General features: G+C 46.2%; 1 protein-coding gene across 1 annotated transcript in view; it reads right to left on the reverse strand.

Annotated features, from left to right (window-relative positions):
* The window catches only part of NCAPD3 (non-SMC condensin II complex subunit D3), a 1,036,822-nt gene that overhangs the window by 757,956 nt on the left and 260,145 nt on the right, over positions 1–18,721 (reverse strand). The window contains exons 7-9 of the mRNA XM_086956941.1: positions 9,398–9,485; positions 8,622–8,755; positions 7,523–7,595 (exon numbers count right to left, since the gene is read on the reverse strand). Of these exons, the coding sequence (XP_086813067.1) occupies positions 7,523–7,595; positions 8,622–8,755; positions 9,398–9,485 (295 nt within the window). The remainder of the gene's footprint in view (positions 1–7,522; positions 7,596–8,621; positions 8,756–9,397; positions 9,486–18,721) is intronic.

Here is an 18,721-nt window from a genome sequence, read left to right on the forward strand (position 1 = left end):
TGGAAGATTTATCTTTTCCGAGCTGTGAAGCAGCTCTATTTAAAATTACAATGTCCCCGCAAATTACCTTTTCTGGGATTCTTATTTATCAACCTCCCGGACCATCAAGCTTCTGGGTTTCTTCACTTCCAGACTTGGTCAGCCCCCCATCTTTGCAATGTTAAACTATTCCTAGCCATGTTCTTTTGATTAACACCATATATATACATATACATATATCACTGTTTGTATTTCCTGAATCCATTTATGAAATGTATATCTTTATATAAAAATGTATTGTGGGGGGAGGAGCCAAGATGGCGACCTGAACGGACGTGCAGCTCATCGGCGCCGCCGGCCACGGGACCCCGCACCTAAAATCCTGCAGCTATCCTGATATTTGCCCAGATCAAAAGGTGCGGGAAGCGAAGCTGACGCTGACTGTGTTCCTCCGTCCTCTCCATCCGCCCGGGGACAGAAGTTATCACCCGGATCGCCCCGCCCGGTACCCCACGCGCTCCACAGCGCCTGCCGGACCTCGCAAGCCCCGAGATGGCTGTTCCGCAACGGAGGTGAAAAACAGCGAGGAGTCGTTTAACCTGTGCCCAACTTGGCTAACGCCTGCTGCCGAGATCTACAGCGTGTACTCCGAGTTGCACGGGGACAAGGGAGAGACGAGCTTTGCCTGTTGTCCCTTTGTTCATGGCCGCCATTATGCTGGTCGGCTTTCATTGTTCTTTTACCCGGCATCGGCGAACCCCTCCTCACACTGCCTGATCCACCATGAAGCTGGCGGTTCCCTGGCCATATCACGGACCGAGGGGGACATAGTGTATTCCGGGGGCTACAACAGTTGATCGGTCGCGTCCCGCGACCCCCCCCTTATCTCCCCCCCCCCCCCATGCACTCCAGTGTACTGTGGGCAAGATGGCGACGCCTGCTCTTTGGCACTGTGAAGATGAATACCCGCCTACATCGTGGGACTGCGAGCATACCTTTGTGCAGGGGGCGGGGGAGCACTTTTCCTCCGGGGGTACAGAGAAACGGGGCTCACAACCTGAATGGACTTACAGGGACGTATTAGCGGCTCTGGGGGAGCTGCGATCGGAGATGACGCGCAACTACAACGCGCTGGATGTGAAAATCGACGTTTGTGCCTATGCTCTGTGTTGTGAACAGGGGATCCATCCCTTACAGAATCTGGATTTAATTTTGCCACAGACTATCGGCACACCACCGCTTCCTAGTGCTACTGTAGCGGTTAAGGTGGATACTGCAGCGGCTTGTGGCGACTCGTTACCATTCATCAGGTCTGGTACTGAAACATTGTCTCCCCTTTGTCCCGTGCCTGACAGTCTGCCTCATTTAACTGCCTCGCTGCTTTGGATACTAGCAACCTGCCATTATACCTCCTCTTTTGATCCTTCTCTAGTGACTTCGATCTCCATGCCTCGTGACTTTTGCTGCCTGGATGTTTTGGAAGAACTAGAGACTGGGGGAAACACTCTTTCTGGGGACTGGCGACGCTCCATCTATGTATATGCACCTCCCCCCTTCTTAAGGCGGCCATTTTCCTTCGTCAACCTGGACTGCACTGGACTGCCGAGGTGGGTGGGTGAGAGGGTGAGTCCCAGATCGGGTCAGGGCTAGGCGATCCCTTTGCTGGACTGATACACTGGCGGGTGGAGACTGGGAGGGACCCGAATTCGGCTTGTTTCATTGTGTAATGCGAATTTGAATCTCCCAATTCGTTAGATTGCTGATACATCTATTATTATAGATATTGGATTGGAGAATGTTAATTGGGCCGACGGTGTCCGTGCATTTGTGTAATTGGCCCTCCTCCCGACCTTTCTTTAGTGGGAGTTATAGGTTGGAAATTCCTTTCTTGCTCCCTATATCACTGGGTTACGTTTTTCTTTGGTTTCTCTTCCTTTTTTTCTTTCTTTCTCTTCTCTTGCTACATTTCGGGTTTATGGGGCGACAGACACTCTGCTGGGGGGGGGCAGGCCGTAGCCTCTGCATGTGTGTAGGGTGGGGGGTTATATTTCAGTTTCTGTTAGTTTCTATGGTGCCTCTTTATGGTCTTCTTTTATAATTTTTCCTTTCGTCTTGGCCCGTGTTTAGGCATACTGGGGGATGGGTGGCGGTGGGTACACGAGCGTACTATTGAGATTACTACCCGGTGCTGTGAATATCCAGCTGCCATCCTGCCTGGTGGGGACTTGATCTTCGAGATGTGAAATTGGTTGGAACCGTAGATACTGACTTGTCCCACCTGCATGGACCTTGCTTTAGTTTATTATTTTTATGATTAAGGAACACTACGACCTGAACTCAATAGTTGCATAAAAATATAAAATTAACCTTCATTGCTCCTTGTCACGGTACTGCGACAATTTCCGGTTTACTTCCTCAATATTTGCTGATGGTATGCCGTAGTGCTGTGTCGCCGTATTGTATGCAATAGTGCTCCATGGTTGTCCGTGGCCGGCCAGATGGTTGTAGGCCCGTATTTGTTCTTTGGTATGTGCACAATAAAGGTTTTCAAAAATTAAAAAAAAAAAAAAATGTATTGTGATGTATGATAAATGTACAGTGCTTATTATGAGAATCTAAGTTGGATAAACAATGAATTTTAAAAAATCAGATCCTTAATAATCACATTATTTAATAAAGTACCCCCCTTTTTTACAATATGTTCTAATGTGTATTGTGAATCCATAGTCAGTAATTTTTTTGTTGTCAGTGCAATGTCCATTTGAAACCTATGTTCCTAAATATTCATTTTTTTAAACACTTCAATGATCCCGATTTAGGAACTTTAGTCGGGGATACCTCCTTTATTTACACACAGCCCCCCATCTTCTAAAAGCGGCAAATTTCACTATTTTGGGTGATTTTAATTTACATCTTGATAAACTGGATTGCACGGTCAGCAATACATTGATCGCTGACTTTGCTGCATTAAATCTCCCACTTTGCAATACTGGTCCTGCACATATTGCTGGCCACCTGCTAGATCCCATTTTTTCAAACTTATCTGATCTGCAGTGTGATCCTGCTCTTCCTATATGTTGGTCGGACCATTTTGCAGTTACATTTTATTGTATTTTTTCGGTGACTCCAAATGTAGATAACACTAGTATTCCACAGAAATACTGGAATTGGAGTAAGTTGGACATGGAAGCTTTTAATAAACATCTTGCTAATAGTACACTTCCTATTGATCATATGTCAACCACCTCACTGAGTTCAATACACAATTGGATCTTTAATGCAGTTGAGCATTGTCTCCCTTTATCTATGAAAAAAACCTACAAACTTCGTCTTCCAGCTGCTTGGTTTACTGAGCAATTGAAAACCTAAAAAAACAAATGTAAAGCTCTGGAAAGAAGTTGGTGAAGAAATTACACACAGGATGCCCAATTAAAATATAAGCAAGCATTAAAGTACTATCAAGCAGTTTCTAAATCAGCCAGGAAGGACTACGAGTCCTCCACTATTTCTAAAGCCCAGAATTGTTCACATACTCTGTTTTCTATGGTGAAAAAACTCGCTGGTTCTGATACGCAGTCTTAGCCTCCGACTTTAACTGAACAACAATTTGATAGCCTCGCTAAATACTTCACGGACAAAGTAGAGCAAATACATTCCTCACTGAAAAATACTCAGTCAGTGGCATCTGCTATGCCACTTTTTACGTCTGAGTCCGCCCATCTGGCGGAGGAATCCACCTGCTTAGATACTTGGGCACTCTTTGACATTGATAATTTTAAGAAGACTTTGAACAGTGTCAAATCTGGTTCCCCTTGGGATCTTATCCCTGTATCTGTGTTGCAGCAGATGGAATTACCTTTTCTTATGGAAATTATGCAGCTACTTAATGCCTCTATTCAAGAAGCTTTTGTCCCATTGGAATGGAAACATGCCATGGTTCTCCACCTTTTAAAGAAAGCCAATGCTGACCCAACTCAGCCATCTAATTTTAGGCCGATTTCTTTGCTTCCAACCTACTCTAAAATTTGGGAAAAGCATGTCAACTTGCAATTAACCCAGTTTGCCGAATCTGCTGACTTTCTGCACTCCTCTCAATCCGGCTTTAGGGCCGGCTATTCGACTGAAACAACTCTTCTTGGAGTAACTTAAATGCTAAGACAGCGACTGGATCTGGGGGACACCGTAGTGCTTATACTACTCGATTTGAGCACTGCATTTGACAGGGTGTCCCATACTGTGTTAATTAAGTCCTTGCAATCCCTTGGCATTACCGGTTTAGCGCTCGACTGGCTTTCATCTTTTTTTTAACTAAACTGACATTTCAAGTGTTCTCATCTAGAGCCAAATTTAAAATATACACCTCCTCTTATGGGGTACCCCAAGGTTCAATCCTAAATCCTCTCCTGTTCAACTTGTATGTTAAACCTTAGGTGACTATTGCAGAAGAGGCGGGGTTGAGCCTTTTTTCCTATGCAGATGATACTCAGATCATCTTTTCCCTATCTACGGATAGGATGCCTGGATCTTCAGCTCTTCAGGCTGGCCTTAAAAACATTGCATCTTGGATGCAACTTAATCTACTCAAGCTTAACTGCGAGAAAACTGAGGTCCTAACTTTCAGAAAAAATAAAAATCTTTGGGTCCCCCAGCACTGGCATAGTGATATGGGTGTTCTACCTCAGCCCACTGATCATGTCCGTAATTTGGGGGTCATCATTGATGAGAAATTATCTATGAAGCAGCAGGTAGTAAAAGTGGCAGCTACTTGTTTCACCATTTTAAAATGGTTGAAAAAAATCATTTGAATGCTCCTGGTCTCCACTCAAAAAAACGTAGTCCAGGCACTTTTGACATCTAGAATGGACTACAGTAACATCCTTTATTTGGGCTCAAATAAGGATGTCATGCGGAGGCTGCAGGTAGTACAGAATTCTGCTGCCAGGCTGCTCTGCCAGCTTTCTAAAACATCTCCCACCTCCAGTGCTTTGCGTAACCTTCATTGGCTCGGGATTGAAATCCGCGTTAGGTTTAAGGCCCCGAGCTACATGTATAAAATCAAGGCTGGCTCCGCTCCTAAATATTTGCAAACCCTAGTTCAACCTTATCAATCGTCCCGTTTATTACGATCGACCACTCAGGGAAAATTCCTTGTGCCGAGGATTAAACTTTACAGAATGGGAGGTTGCTCATTTGCTTGCCTTGTCCCATCCATGTGGAATGCTCTTCCTATCACACTTCGTAATGAAACCTTTTACATGAATTTTCGGAAACTTCTAAAAACGTGGTTATTTAACCAATAGTTTGCTTGTTCTGCAGTCTTGTTTCCTTTTGCCCTCTGTCAGGTTTAGCGCTGGGAAACCCTTTTTGGGTAGCTGTGCACTATACAAAATTAATTTAACATAACATAACATTCAACTGTGCCTTACCCTTCCTGCTACTGATTTAAGCATTAGTGTTTACATTTTTATTTTTATTTTTTTCAAACAGTGTTATATAGCGCGAACTTGAACAGAATCGGATATCAGAGCGCATTACATAGCACCAGTTGCATTACATGAGGACATATTAATTTTTTGGGAAGATTAAGTGATTTGGCCAGAATCACAGGACGTCCAGCGTCATTGCCGAGACTCGAATGCAGTTCCCCAGATTCGAAGTCGACCATCCTAGCGGTTAGGACAACTCCTCTCCCCTAACAAGTCAAACACCTGTTTGCAACAAATGATCTTCCTTGAACCACAGGGGATAGCAGGCATAGCCTTATTACACTTCAAATCTTGAAGTATTATTATGGCTGAATAGCTACTTCTGACATGGAAATTTAGCCCAAGGCCTGTAAATGCATAAGACAGAAACAACAAAACACTGTCACATTTATTTAAAAAAGTGTTGTAACTGACTATGCTGAACACTATTTAAAAAAGTGTTGTAACTGACTATGCTGAAACTGTACTCTCAGTACCACAACAAACCAACCCTGTTAAACTGATAATTGTCAAGCAAATGCCCATTACGCTTCACAAGCGATCTGTACATTTACTGCCTACATCATAAAAAACTCCATCTAACATTTTGAGTTGGACGCATATATCACTCAATACGTTTGAAATGCAAGCCCAGAAAGGCACTTTCAGGGAGTTAAAACGCATTCCTTATTGATATTGAGCATTTCTAAGCTAAATAGCAATATAACTGTTTGACAAAGGGAATTCCTTTAAATTCAAACCAGTTCTGTGCCTATTATTTCAGCAGTTAAATAAAATGTCTGTTTAATCCTCAAAGGCCTTCTTCAGATCAAAGAGAAAGAAGAGTATGGTTCCTTCTTGTGAGGCAGTAACAGCATGGCACTCATCTATCAGATCAATGAGATGAAGGGCAGACACTTGCATAGGGGTTTTCCACTATGTATTGTTTGTAAGTGTCATTACTGTATTTTGCTTAAGTACTGTCCTAATTTTAAAGAATAAAACAGGCTGTTATGGCAAGTATTGGGTGACATGCATCACAATATCACAGTATTGAACAGTTAGAGACTTATTTCAGAAGCAGGAACGAGAAGTGAATGTAACATGAAACAGAGCTGTTTCTTCTTAAACAGACTGTATTATTTTAAGATATGATTCCATTACTTATCTCTAGTTCCATGTGAAAATTGCTGCATTAGTAATCGGAGATCTTTCCTAGCTGCTAAAAATGCTTTTTCCTTTACATACTAGGGATCTAAGCTTTAACATGGAGTCTGTAAACACCCACTAACCAACAAATTCAGATATATAGTCTGCAATGACATCAAACTAAACTGAATCATTAATAAATCCAAAACAAGAGCCTTGAGAATCAAAACGTTTTAAATATGAAATAAGTAGTTTAATTAACAATATTTACAGCTTGAAAAAGTATAGATTGGCCAAGTTGCCTTTACTGTATTGTACTTCTTTGTTATCCACTACTACACAGGACAACAGTCAACTTTAAGAAATCCAGCTTAAGCTGGCCACATCTTCCTTTTACAGCCATGGAGAAATAACTCCATATGTGCCTCAAAGGCTTCATTGAAACGGACAAACCACAGCATTACTTTTAAATGCTGAACCCCCAAAGAATCCCCTGGGTTAACCATCCACACCTCTTCACTAACCCTCTCACCTTTATTTCACCTAACATTTTTAAAACATAACACACCATGTACTCCACATCCTCCGCAAACTTCAGTTCTGTCACTTTTTTATAATTAAAAACCTATATCACAAATTGTAAATAATGAGTAGAGTTTAGGAAATTAAAGTAAGTGAATGTTTCAGAACATATACTTATGTTATTTTAGGGTTAGCTATTCCAGCAATATTTTAGGGTATTGTGACCCAGACCACTTTTGAGTCAATATTCTCACCCAATTCCCACAAGACAGGTTAGAGAATTGGATTCAAAGTTGCTACATAAATACGCTTGTGTGTTATAAGTGTTTAAATCACAGGGGCAGTATTACTTGATTATTTAAACAAATATTATTGAACATACTGGTAAAATGAAAAGAAAACAGTACCTTGGCACAGATATGTTGCAATAAAATGCGATATGCAGGATAGGAGACTTCCTTCAATTCATCAATCAGGAAACTGAAAAAAAAGAACAAAACTTAAAATCTAATAGGTCAGACAGAGTACAAAAGTTCCACTATGGCATTGCCTCAAATAAAATATAGATAACAATGTTTAATCCGGGCCTTCCAAAGAATGATTTCTTGACTCCGATCCAGTTCACTCCAAAATAGATACTCTACTTCCCCAGGCTGCATGATCAAAACAATTGTCCTCAGAGGTGCTACTTAGAAACCACAGAAAACATAAAACTTTCTTGGTTTGCTGCAATTCATAAATCGAAGACAAACATAAATTGAGTCTACAAACATAAATCATGTGCAGAGACACTTGCTTTGGCCTGTCCTCTCTGTAAGTGCCCATTCAATAACTGCATGATTTCTGTTTAAAAAACAACTCTGCTCACGGTAAACTCCGATGCCAAACTTCCTAATGTTTTTCAAACTCTAGCTAGGTATGGCTATCCACTTCGGAAAGGTTTCTACCCGGACACATTTTAAAATCAATGCCAAATAGTTAATTTAAATCCAACTAAGTTCTAGACGGGACACTTACTCAATATTGTGCCTCTCTGCAATAAAACATTTTATGAACAGTGGGTCTAGTTGCACACAAACGAAAAGGCTCTTAGGCATTGCTATATTCACCCCATCGCAATCATAAGAACTAAACCCAGATTAGTGCTTCTTCATCGAACTAGTGGCTATCACCATTCCAAGGCATTAGAAGTGTCAAAATGTCCATAGAATATCTGCTCCCACTCCTTAATAAAGAGGTGACAGTAGGAAGCTTTCAGCTGCAAAGCAGGTGTTCAAATGAGGAGACATTACCACATTTGAAGCAAGGTACTAAGAAAGAGAACTTTGAATGCGTATTCAATATGATCTATTATGTTGCCGACCATTAATAGCTAAATACTTTTCTCCTGCATGAACCTGCCCCATGACTGTCCATCATTTACTAGGATATTATATTTTGTTCGACATTAATGATTAAGCAAAATAACAGTACATGCAGGTTCTTTCTGTGTAGCAAACACTTCACCTGACAAAACGTATGGCCTGTTCCCTGGAGTTTTCCACCTGAGCACAAATGTGGAGGAGCACAGGATTAGATCCTTCCCCACAGCGCATCATCAGAATCACACTGAGGATCCGCTGGAACAGGCGGCGTAAGGTCTGGAAGAGATGTGCAGAACGTTCACAAAATAAGGCATACAGCATTCTGTTCTCTGATCATGCACCGCTACAGAATTACAGTTTATTAGTAGAAATTATCACCCCAAAGTACACAATAGCAGATCAGAATGGGATCAAGGGGCCAGGATTTACAATCTGCCTCCTGCAAATGCCCTCAGGAATCGCAACAATCAACAAGTGCCATTCTCTAACAGTAGTACGAGGGGGAAAATAAAAACTGCTGTAGTAGTTAGGGACAATGAGGAGTCCTAACTCAATGTTGCCGCAATGTACGTATTCTAGTAAAAAAAAGTTTTAGAAAGAGCAGAAAACCAAGGTATAAAGTTACTGTTACTGCTAGTTGCCCAATGGAGGTTGCATGTGTTTAAGCTTCATCACTAGAAACTTCATGTATATATCACTGTAAGGTGTGAGCAAAGAAGGACCCTCTGCATTTATCTCTGGACTAGGCTTATCCAAATAGCACCAGGCTAAAAATAGAAATTCTCCAGTTTTTTTGAACCAGCAAAGTTTAACTAAGTTTTAGTGCATTCTGGATAATGGAGTGTAGACCTGGAAAAGGAATATCAAACACCAAAAGAAATCAAGGGAGGGATGGGGAAACATTGAAAAGGCTCTTACGTGGTCCACTTCTCCGTGAATTGGGAGGCAAAGCAGCCATAGCCCACGATAGGCCAACTCGGGGATATACTTCATCCGGTTCACATCACTATAGAATAACAGACAAAAATAAAGAAATAACTGCCTCTGGTCTTGATTGTATTCTACCAAGCGAGAAAAAAGCTGGGCACCTCAAGGTACAGATATGAAGGCGTGATGGTAACATTTTTGTATCCGACAGTTAAGCTTTCTTTAAATCACTTGAACATAATTAATATCAGATGACCAGGGAACAAATAAGATGAGTTACATCCCTGGTCCATTAATGGACAAAACCAAGACATAAAAACTAATTGTCAAGAATCTCAAGAATAATATTCCAAGGCAGAAATCGGTTGAAAATCAAACACATCAGTTGAAATAAATAACGGAATACAACCCAAGTTGCAGAGATTGACTTACTCAGAGGTCACATGACAGCTACCCTAATCAGTAAGTGAATACAGATTTAGAAACCAGTTTTATATATCATGGTTTGTATTAAAAAGTGATGCCAAACAGCAATTGCAGTATTTATTGTTATCTCTGCCATCTGTCACCTAAGGGAAAGGGAATTTATTGTGTTTTTTTTAAAATAACTAACAAATTGAAGGAGGAGCTACGCGGGCATCCAAGATGGTCGCGTGAGCAGAGAGCTCCCGAGACCCGCGCCGTCCTCCTTTATCTATCCTTTACCTATCCTGGTCATTTTGACGGGCTTTTGCAGCGCTATCATCGCTGATGCTACTGATCCTTTTCCGGTCGAAATCGGACCTTGGGGACCATTTTTCTGCAACTTGGAACTTTCTGGCCTGCCCGCGGGCTCGACCGGGGACTTGGCTGCCCACTGTGGCCGACCTGTAATTGAACAACAACGGCTGCCTGGCATCTGGCCCGCCGGAGGTGTATTGCTTTCACTTTCGGTTTCTTTCCCTTTGTTCCTGTCTCCTCCTACTCTGCCTCGCCTGCTGCCCTCTCGATCTGCATGATCCTCCGTTGGACTGGCAAGGAGGCCGCTACACCTCTGTCTCACTGGCGCATCGGAGTTTCGAGACATTTCTACCTGCTCGTCACCTCCTCTGGCTAACCGGTCAACTCTGAATGCGAGATGGCGACGAAAGTGGAGGCCGAAAGACGCCGGAAGGCTGCGACCCGGGGGGGATCGATCCAGACGAACATGATCGAACGCTATACCCAGCCGAGAGGCTCCCCCGGGGCCGTATGCATGGGTGCTGAAGGACTTCAAACGGACACATCGTCTACGTCGGAAGTGTCGCTCCAAGACCTGATGGCTGCCATCACTGGACTCAAGGCCGACATGGGCCAACAATTCGAGGCCGTAGTGACCAAAATAGACACGGTGGCGGTGGATGTAACTCTGATTCGAGCCGACCTGGCCAAAACAAATGAGCGGGTGAAGGCACTGGATCTTAAAACGTCGAGCCTGGTGAACGACATGGCTGAGGCGCAATCCGAAATTGGCAATCTGCGCGCTTCGCACGACTTACTGCTCAAGCGGATGGAGGACTATGATAACAGGGCCAGGCGGAACAACATACGCCTTGTCGGAGTTCCGGAAGGCGATGGTTCAGTAGCGACAGATCTTCTGGTCGAGGAACTAATAGTCGCCCAACTGGCTCCGGCAGGACTTAGTAAGTTCTTTGCCGTGGAGCGCGCCTATCGTTTCCCCGGAGGTCAAGTGAAGCCGGGGAACCCGCCGAGGCCTATCATCGCCAAGCTTTTTCATTACCGGGACAGGGATGCTATCCTCCAGGCCGCCCGTAAACATGGTCCCCTGAAGTATGATAATAACTCTGTCTCCATATATCCCGACTTCACTCCTCAAGTGCAGCGGCAAAGACTAGGTTTCCTCGGAGTGAAGCGTCGCCTAAGGGACCGGGGACTGAAATATGCCATGCTGTTTCCGGCCCGGCTCCGGATTGAATATCGGGAACGTGCCTATTTCTTTGATCAACCTGAACGTGCAGCCGACTGGTTGGACTCGTTGCCGGCAGATGACTTTGGGAGCGGAGGCCCTGGTGGTGCGGAAGGTGGTGCAGCGACCCAGGAGTAACAGATGCCCTGGAGGTTCCGATTGAGACTATGCAACGTACTGTACATATTGACTTATTCCCTAATGACTCTGCCCGTGGCGGTGTGGTAACGGGTGATTTCTCCCTTCCTCCTCGGGGGGTTCTTTGTGTAGAAGTATGGGGCGACAGGCACACTGCAGTTGGGGGTGGCTTTTTAGTCAGCAGGGGTGCAGGGAGGGGGGTGTTGTAACGGGTTTGGGTTCTGGGGTCGGTGTTTGGGGACTGGTTTGTGTCTCGTTCAATTTGTTCTGTTCTTTGTTTCATGGTATTTCATATCTTGCAATGATTGTTTATAGTGGGTTCTGCTGGGGGGTGGGTGTGGAATGTTTTTGCCGTAATGGGGGGGGGTGAAATGCGGATTCTTTCTTGGAACGTAAATGGTTTGGGTGACAGGATTAAGCGGGGCATTGTACTGCAATTTTTGAGGCGCCACGCCCCTGATGTTGTGTTCCTTCAGGAGACCCACTTGATTGGTAATGCTTGCAAGGCCCTAGACCGCCGGGGTTATCGACTGGTTGCACATGCGGGTTTCACCTCGGGTTCCCGGGGTGTGGGTATTATGGTAAAGTCTTCCCTTGCTCTTGCTATTGATGATGTTATCCTTGATGGGCGTGAGCGGTATGCTGCTGTTTCGGGGAGGTGGGAGGGTAAACAGGTCGTGTTTGTTGTTGTCTATATCCCCCCGGGACTGCAGGCTACCACTTATGCTGATTTAGGCAGGACTCTTCTTGGGCTGCCAGACGGCTTGTTGGTCTTGGGCGGGGACTTCAATTCTGTCATGTCCGGCGACTGCGACCGACTACCCCCTAGAGTATTGCCACAGTCCCAGATGTGGCTCAGTGAAATGGCTGACACTTTTGGCTTAGTAGATGTCTGGCGCTCACTACATCCCGCGCTCCAACAATACACTTTTCACTCTGGCGCGCACGGCAGCCTCTCCCGTATTGATTACTTTCTTATGTTAGCCTCCACTTTGTCCACTGTTCGTGATATTCGACATCTCCCCCGGGGTATCTCGGACCACTCCCCCCTGCTGATCACGATTTCTGTGGGTGGTTTGCATGGTAATAGAGTTCCCCCGCTCCCTCCCTGGCATCTTAAAAACCCCCGGCTCCGTTCAGACCTGATTAAGGCAATAGATTGCTATTTTTCTGAGAATCTGGGCTCTGTCACTTCCCCCACTGTTCTCTGGGAGGCCTTCAAGACGGTTATTCGGGGTTCCGCCCTGTCACTCATTGCCACTGAGCGTAGGGTCAAGAGGGAGGCTGTTGTGGCTCTTGAAACTGAAATCACTGCGCTTGAAAGTGAGTTGGGTGGGAATGACACGCCTGCACTGTTGCATGAATTGGAATTGAAACAAGCAGATTATAAGGCCTGTGTCACGGATGCTGCTAAATTGATGCGGTCAAATCAACTTGTTCGACTGTATGATGTGGGTGACAAGGCTAGCAAGCTTCTTGCGTGGCTGGACAAGACTGAGCGTGCGAGTCGTGTTGTTCCCTCCATTGTTCGCGATTCTGGTGTGACTGTCTCGGATCCGGGTGAGGTTGTTGAGTGCTTTGTTGACCACTTTCGTATGGTTTATACGCCTGTTAGTGATCGAGATGAGGCCGACTCCAGGTTCCTTCTGCGTGACATTGCTCTGCCTACTGTGTCTGAGGCGGACCGCCTCGCTCTGGAAGCCCCCTTTACTGTCGACGAGATTGCCCTCGCAATCCGTTCCCTTCGCTCGGGTAAGGCGATGGGCCCTAACGGACTCCCCATTGAACTCTACAAACTTTGTCCCGACAAGATGGCCGCCAACCTGCGTCACATGTTTCTCGAGGCGGTTGAGGCTGGATGCCTCCCCCTTGAGCAGCGCCTTGCTACCATAGTGGTCATTTATAAGGATGGCAAACCTCGTGACCGTTGTGCCTCGTACCGCCCCATCTCCCTCCTTAATGCGGAACCCAAAATCCTTGCTAAGGTGCTGGCCAATCGGATGCTTGCGGTCATTTGTGATTTGATCCATCCGGATCAATCCGGTTTCATCCCTCACAGGAACACTGCTCTTAATTTGCGTAGGCTCCACAGTGTCCTCGCGAGAGCTTCTATTCTCGCTGAGCCAGCAGTGATCGCCTCCCTTGACGCCACGATGGCATTTGACACCATTGAATGGCCCTACCTATGGGCAGCCCTCGCCAAATTTGGCTTTGGCCCCAACTTCATCGCATGGGTCAAGCTTCTTTATGAACAGCCGCTAGCTCAGGTTGCTGTGAATGGGAGGTGCTCAGACCCCTTTCCTTTGGGCCGCGGCACACGACAAGGATGTCCCCTTTCTCCGCTTTTGTTCGCTTTGGCACTCGAACCTCTTGCCGCGTGGCTCCGGTGGGAACCCTCGATCAAAGGGATCCGATGGTCCCCTGACCTCGAGGATCGTGTCTCCTTGTATGCTGATGACATCCTCCTTTATCTTACTTCCCCTCAGAAGTCACTCAATGTCCTCTTCGACGTCCTCACGTCCTTCGGTAAGAACTCGGGACTGGTCATTAACTGGACCAAGTCCTGTGTCTACGCCATAGCTGGTACTCTACCGCCTCTCCCCCGCAGATTTCCCATTCTGGTAGCGACTGACGGTTTTAAGTATCTGGGGGTCCATGTATCCATGATCTCCTCGGTCCGCTATGAGCGGAACTTGTATGCTCCGCTCCGCAGACTGAAGCAGGATGTTCGGCGTTGGCCCGATCTGCCCTTATCTCCATTGGGCCGGGCGGCGCTCTTTAAGATGATGTCGCTTCCCCGCTTCCTCTATGCCCTGCAAAATTTCTTTGACCCCGTTCCTGCCCGCTATTTCCATGAAGTCGAAAGTTTACAGCGGCAACTTATCTGGGATGGCCGTGCCCGCATTGCCTTATCTAAGCTCACGCTCTCCTGGTACGACGGAGGTATTGCGCTGCCGGATATTAGACGGTACTACTGGGCCTCGCACCTGAGCGCCATCAACCATGCGACATATTCTCCGGAGCCAGCCCCTGCCTTTGCTTTAGATAAACTGTTGTTGCCCGGCGGCAACTTTAATAGGGCGCTATACTCTAAGGCACCCTTTCGACTCCTTACGGGCCCAACGAAATGTGCAGTGCGGGCATGGCGAGATGCTACGGTGGCCACGGGCTGGGGTGGTAGACTGACACGTATGACGCCACTGTATGACTCGGAGCGACTGGGCAACCTGTGGAAGACGAAAGGGTTTGAGAAATGGGACATGATCGGGATTAGTACTGTGGGAGACCTTTGGACACGTGGCGCGGTTAAGTCCTTTGAATCACTAAAGCTGGAATACCGGCTCGATGATAGGGAGCACTTCCGGTATATGCAGGTGAGACATGCCTTGTCTTCGGTCTTCCCCTCCGGTACGGACGTTCCGCAGTCCTCCCCTCTGGAGGATCGAGTTCTAGATGGCCATGTCCCAGACAGTACCATCTCCTTAATTTATAAGAAGCTCATTCATAACAGAGCTGACCAGCTCGAGAAGCTCCGGGCTGCCTGGACTGCTGACGGACTTGAATTGGACGACGAGGACTGGCAGTCCGCTGTGTCCTCCCCTAAGGAGGTGGCTATTCCGGCACGACTTCGCTTTGTCCAATTGAAAATCCTTCATCGCGTGTATCTTACTGGAACGCGTCTGGTGCGAATGGGTCTGGTTGCTGACGGACGCTGTAAGCGTGGGTGTGGGATGGATGGTACTTTTCTTCATGTTTTGTGGGAATGTCCAGTGATTGTAGCGTATTGGTCGAGGGTGCATGATGTTATGAGTCGTGTCACGGGGGTCCCATTGCTTCCTGAGGCGCGTCGTTGTCTGTTGAATGTGTGGGAACCGACTGACTGCACTGCTGCCCAGACACTTTGGGTCACCCTAGGCAATATGATTGCGAAGAGGGATATCGCACAGCTCTGGGGCTCCCCGAGACCGCCAGTGCTCAGTGCCTGGAAAGAGAACATGGACTGGTCCATGTTTCGAGAGAAGACGGTATATGAAGCCCGGGGGCGCCCAGGGAAGTGGTCCAGAGTTTGGGCTCCCTGGAATACTTACCGTGGAGACATCTGTTCTCCTCCACTTGACTACGAAGTCCCTCTCCCCTCCTCTCCGTGATTTACGTTCCTCTCCTCTACTTACCACATGCTTTGCTCTCTTATGCGCGCCACCCTCCCCTCACCCTCGTTTTTTCTCCTACATCCATTCCCCCCCTCCCACCTCCAGCAACCCTTGCCACTATGATACCATGTGTTTGTTGGTTTGTGTTCATTTCGACAAAAACATAAAATTAAACCTTTCTTATCCTATTTGTATGATATTACGCTCTTGCCGATAATGTTGATGTGAAAGATTGCTTCAGCAACGTACTGCCTCGTATTGCACTTTTTGATCAGCCAGTTTTTGTCATAGCGGCCGGCCCTGCGGGGTTGTAGGCAGACGCTGTGTATTGTGCATTTGTAAATAAAGGTTTTAAAAAAAAAAAAAAAAAAAAAAAAAAATAACTAACAAATTGAAAATCAAATTTCTCTAATTAATAACAGGACCTCAGTAGTCATGGATACCACTCCCAAGCTGTAGTAAACTGCAATGTCCCAGGTGCGGCACCAAATGACATAACTGGACGTCCTGGGGGGGTGGGGTGGGGGGGGAGGGGGAGGGGATTTGGATGGCGTGGCGGAACAAAGGGAAAGCAGGGTTTCCTGGTTTTGGGCAGCGCGGCGCCCCTTACATCTAGTAAATATCCCGGTGAGGTTGTGGTCCCCAGGACCTGGGGTCCACTTAATTAATGTAGGAGTGGCTGTTTGGGAGGGGGGGTCCACGAGACCCAACCGATATTCTTTAAATCAGCCCCACGGTGGTGGTGGCCCCATCTGCATTATTAATAGACCGGGGCAGGCGGCGGTCCCCGGAGCTTTAATAAGCCCTGGAAGGGAGGACCTGTGCGCCTCCCTCTTGCATACATTTTTTGCCCCCAATTCAAGGCCCATCCGGAGTTTATTAAAGCAAGCACAGGAGCACCCGTCCTTTTTTTGTCACGATTTCACAAATAATGTGAATTTGAGGCAAATATATATATTTTTTTAATGGTTTTATGCAGAGGCGGGATCCCAGGGGGACCCCAAGACCATGGCTTGGGTGTCAGTATATTACTACGCTGCCCCCTTTTATTTATTTTCACTTTTTTGGGGGGGGGGGGGGGGGGAGACTCTGTTTGAAGCAGAGTCCCAAGATGACTGCCAATACGTCCTGGTTAAAGTGTTGGCAGCCTATCAAAGTAGTGCATTTCTCTACTCCAAGCAGTGCATTTCTCTGCACGATCTCACTATAATTTTAAACTGATATTTCTCAAAAACTATGGAACAGATTTACACCAAATATTTTTCATTTCATAAATCTTTATTTCGGTAAATTTTCACCATAAAAGACATTATAACATTTCATAAAACGATTAAAAGATAACATTTATACTTTACAGGGTCATCCGAGTCCGTTAAAAAGAAAAGTTTCATAGTGCAAATGTCGCATTTTTGGTACATTAAAATCAGTGACCAGCCTTAAGGCATTTTCTTCTCAGAGACCACATTGCACCTAGATATTTAGCCACTGCGAAAACAATGTGGTCCGACAGATCTGTTTTCAGAACTCTGAAGGCGGCCAAACACTCTCCAAATCCCAAGTTTCTGCATAGAGGGACGATCCATTTCTTACGAATCTCATGATAGGCCGGGCAAAAAAAGATTATATGGAGCTCAGACTCATTGGCCACTCTACAAGCTGGGCATACGCTGACTGCTTGTTCACTCCACTTACTTTTAAGTTCTCGAAGTGGGAGGGACCCGTGCCTCAATTGCAAATAGAGTTTCCTGAGTAAGGGAGGATATAATTTGTCTAGGACTGGCTCAAAGCTGTAGGTGTCCTTGGTGCGTAGAAATGACTGTTAATGTCCCATGATTTTGGGGATGGTAGAGTGCCATTAATTTACTATCGTGGTATACCTTTGCCAGTGTCTTTTTGGGAAAAAGTGGGCAAGTGGATAGAGGGTCAGACCACAACTTCAGGAGGCCCAAGCACTCCAGCTCAGTTTTGATAAATTTCAGCCATTTAATTTTCCCTGCATTAGGCATAGCGAGCACCTCCTGGAGTCCCTGTCTATAGCTGATCAATTCGGGAACTGACCACAACCTACGCCAGTAAGCCAGGGGTCGAAAAGCCAATTCTTCATCAAGAGGTCGCATCCCTAGATCTAACCTTAAAGGGACAAGAGGCGTACTGGGGGGGTAAGTGCTACAACCCTCCTGATGAACTTGTTCTCCTCTTTCACCAGGTCTGGAGAGACTGCATGGCCCCAAAGCTCACACCCATACATGGCAGCCCCCCTTGCCTGTGCCCTATGGATCTGTAGAGGTGGACCAACGGGCCGGATAGATGACTTGTTTTTACCCAAGAGCTTCATGGTACCACCCGAATACTGAATCAGTTTGAGGAGGGCTTTCTCTTGGTGCGTGCACCAGGACATTCTCTCATTTAGCATAACTCCAAGGTACTCAAAAGTTCTCACCCTTTCGAGTCTACTCTGTCCGATGTTGGGGCTAGAGCGGAATTTTGGTGGGGGATTAAACACCATGAATTTGGTCTTTAAGGTGTTAATGTCTAGACCATGTTCCCCACAAAAATCCACGAAGCCATCAAGAACACGCTGGATACCCATCGCAGACTTTGAAAGCAACAGGGTGTCGTCGGCGAACATGATCGCCGGCACCCTGGAGCCCGCCAGCTTGGGAGCATCGGAGTTGACAACCCCATTCCGGTGAGAGATAACCCCGTTGACGTAGAGGCAGAACAGGGTCGGTGCAAGCACACAACCCTGCCTTACCCCCCTGTCAACGGGGAACCTATTCAACAAAGCTCCCTCCTTGCCACACCTCACCTGTGCAAGATTAGCAGTGTGGAGACGAAAAATCATCTCCAACAAGCCCTTAGGGACCCCCAGTTTGGCCAACACCTCCCAAAGCTTTCTGCGGGGGACCAGGTCGAAGGCCGCCCTCAGGTCCACGAATAAAGTGTAGAGGCTGCCACCCTCCAACTGTACCGTTTTCCAAAAGATGAGGGCGAGCCGAAAGACCTGATCTATAGTGGAGACCTTCTTTCTAAAGCCCGCTTGGAGGGGACTCAGAATATCATATTCCGTCATCCATTCCA

This window comes from Lissotriton vulgaris, chromosome 2_1, assembly GCF_964263255.1.
Source record: "Lissotriton vulgaris chromosome 2_1, aLisVul1.2, whole genome shotgun sequence".
In the NCBI taxonomy this organism is placed as follows: Eukaryota; Metazoa; Chordata; class Amphibia; order Caudata; family Salamandridae; genus Lissotriton; species Lissotriton vulgaris.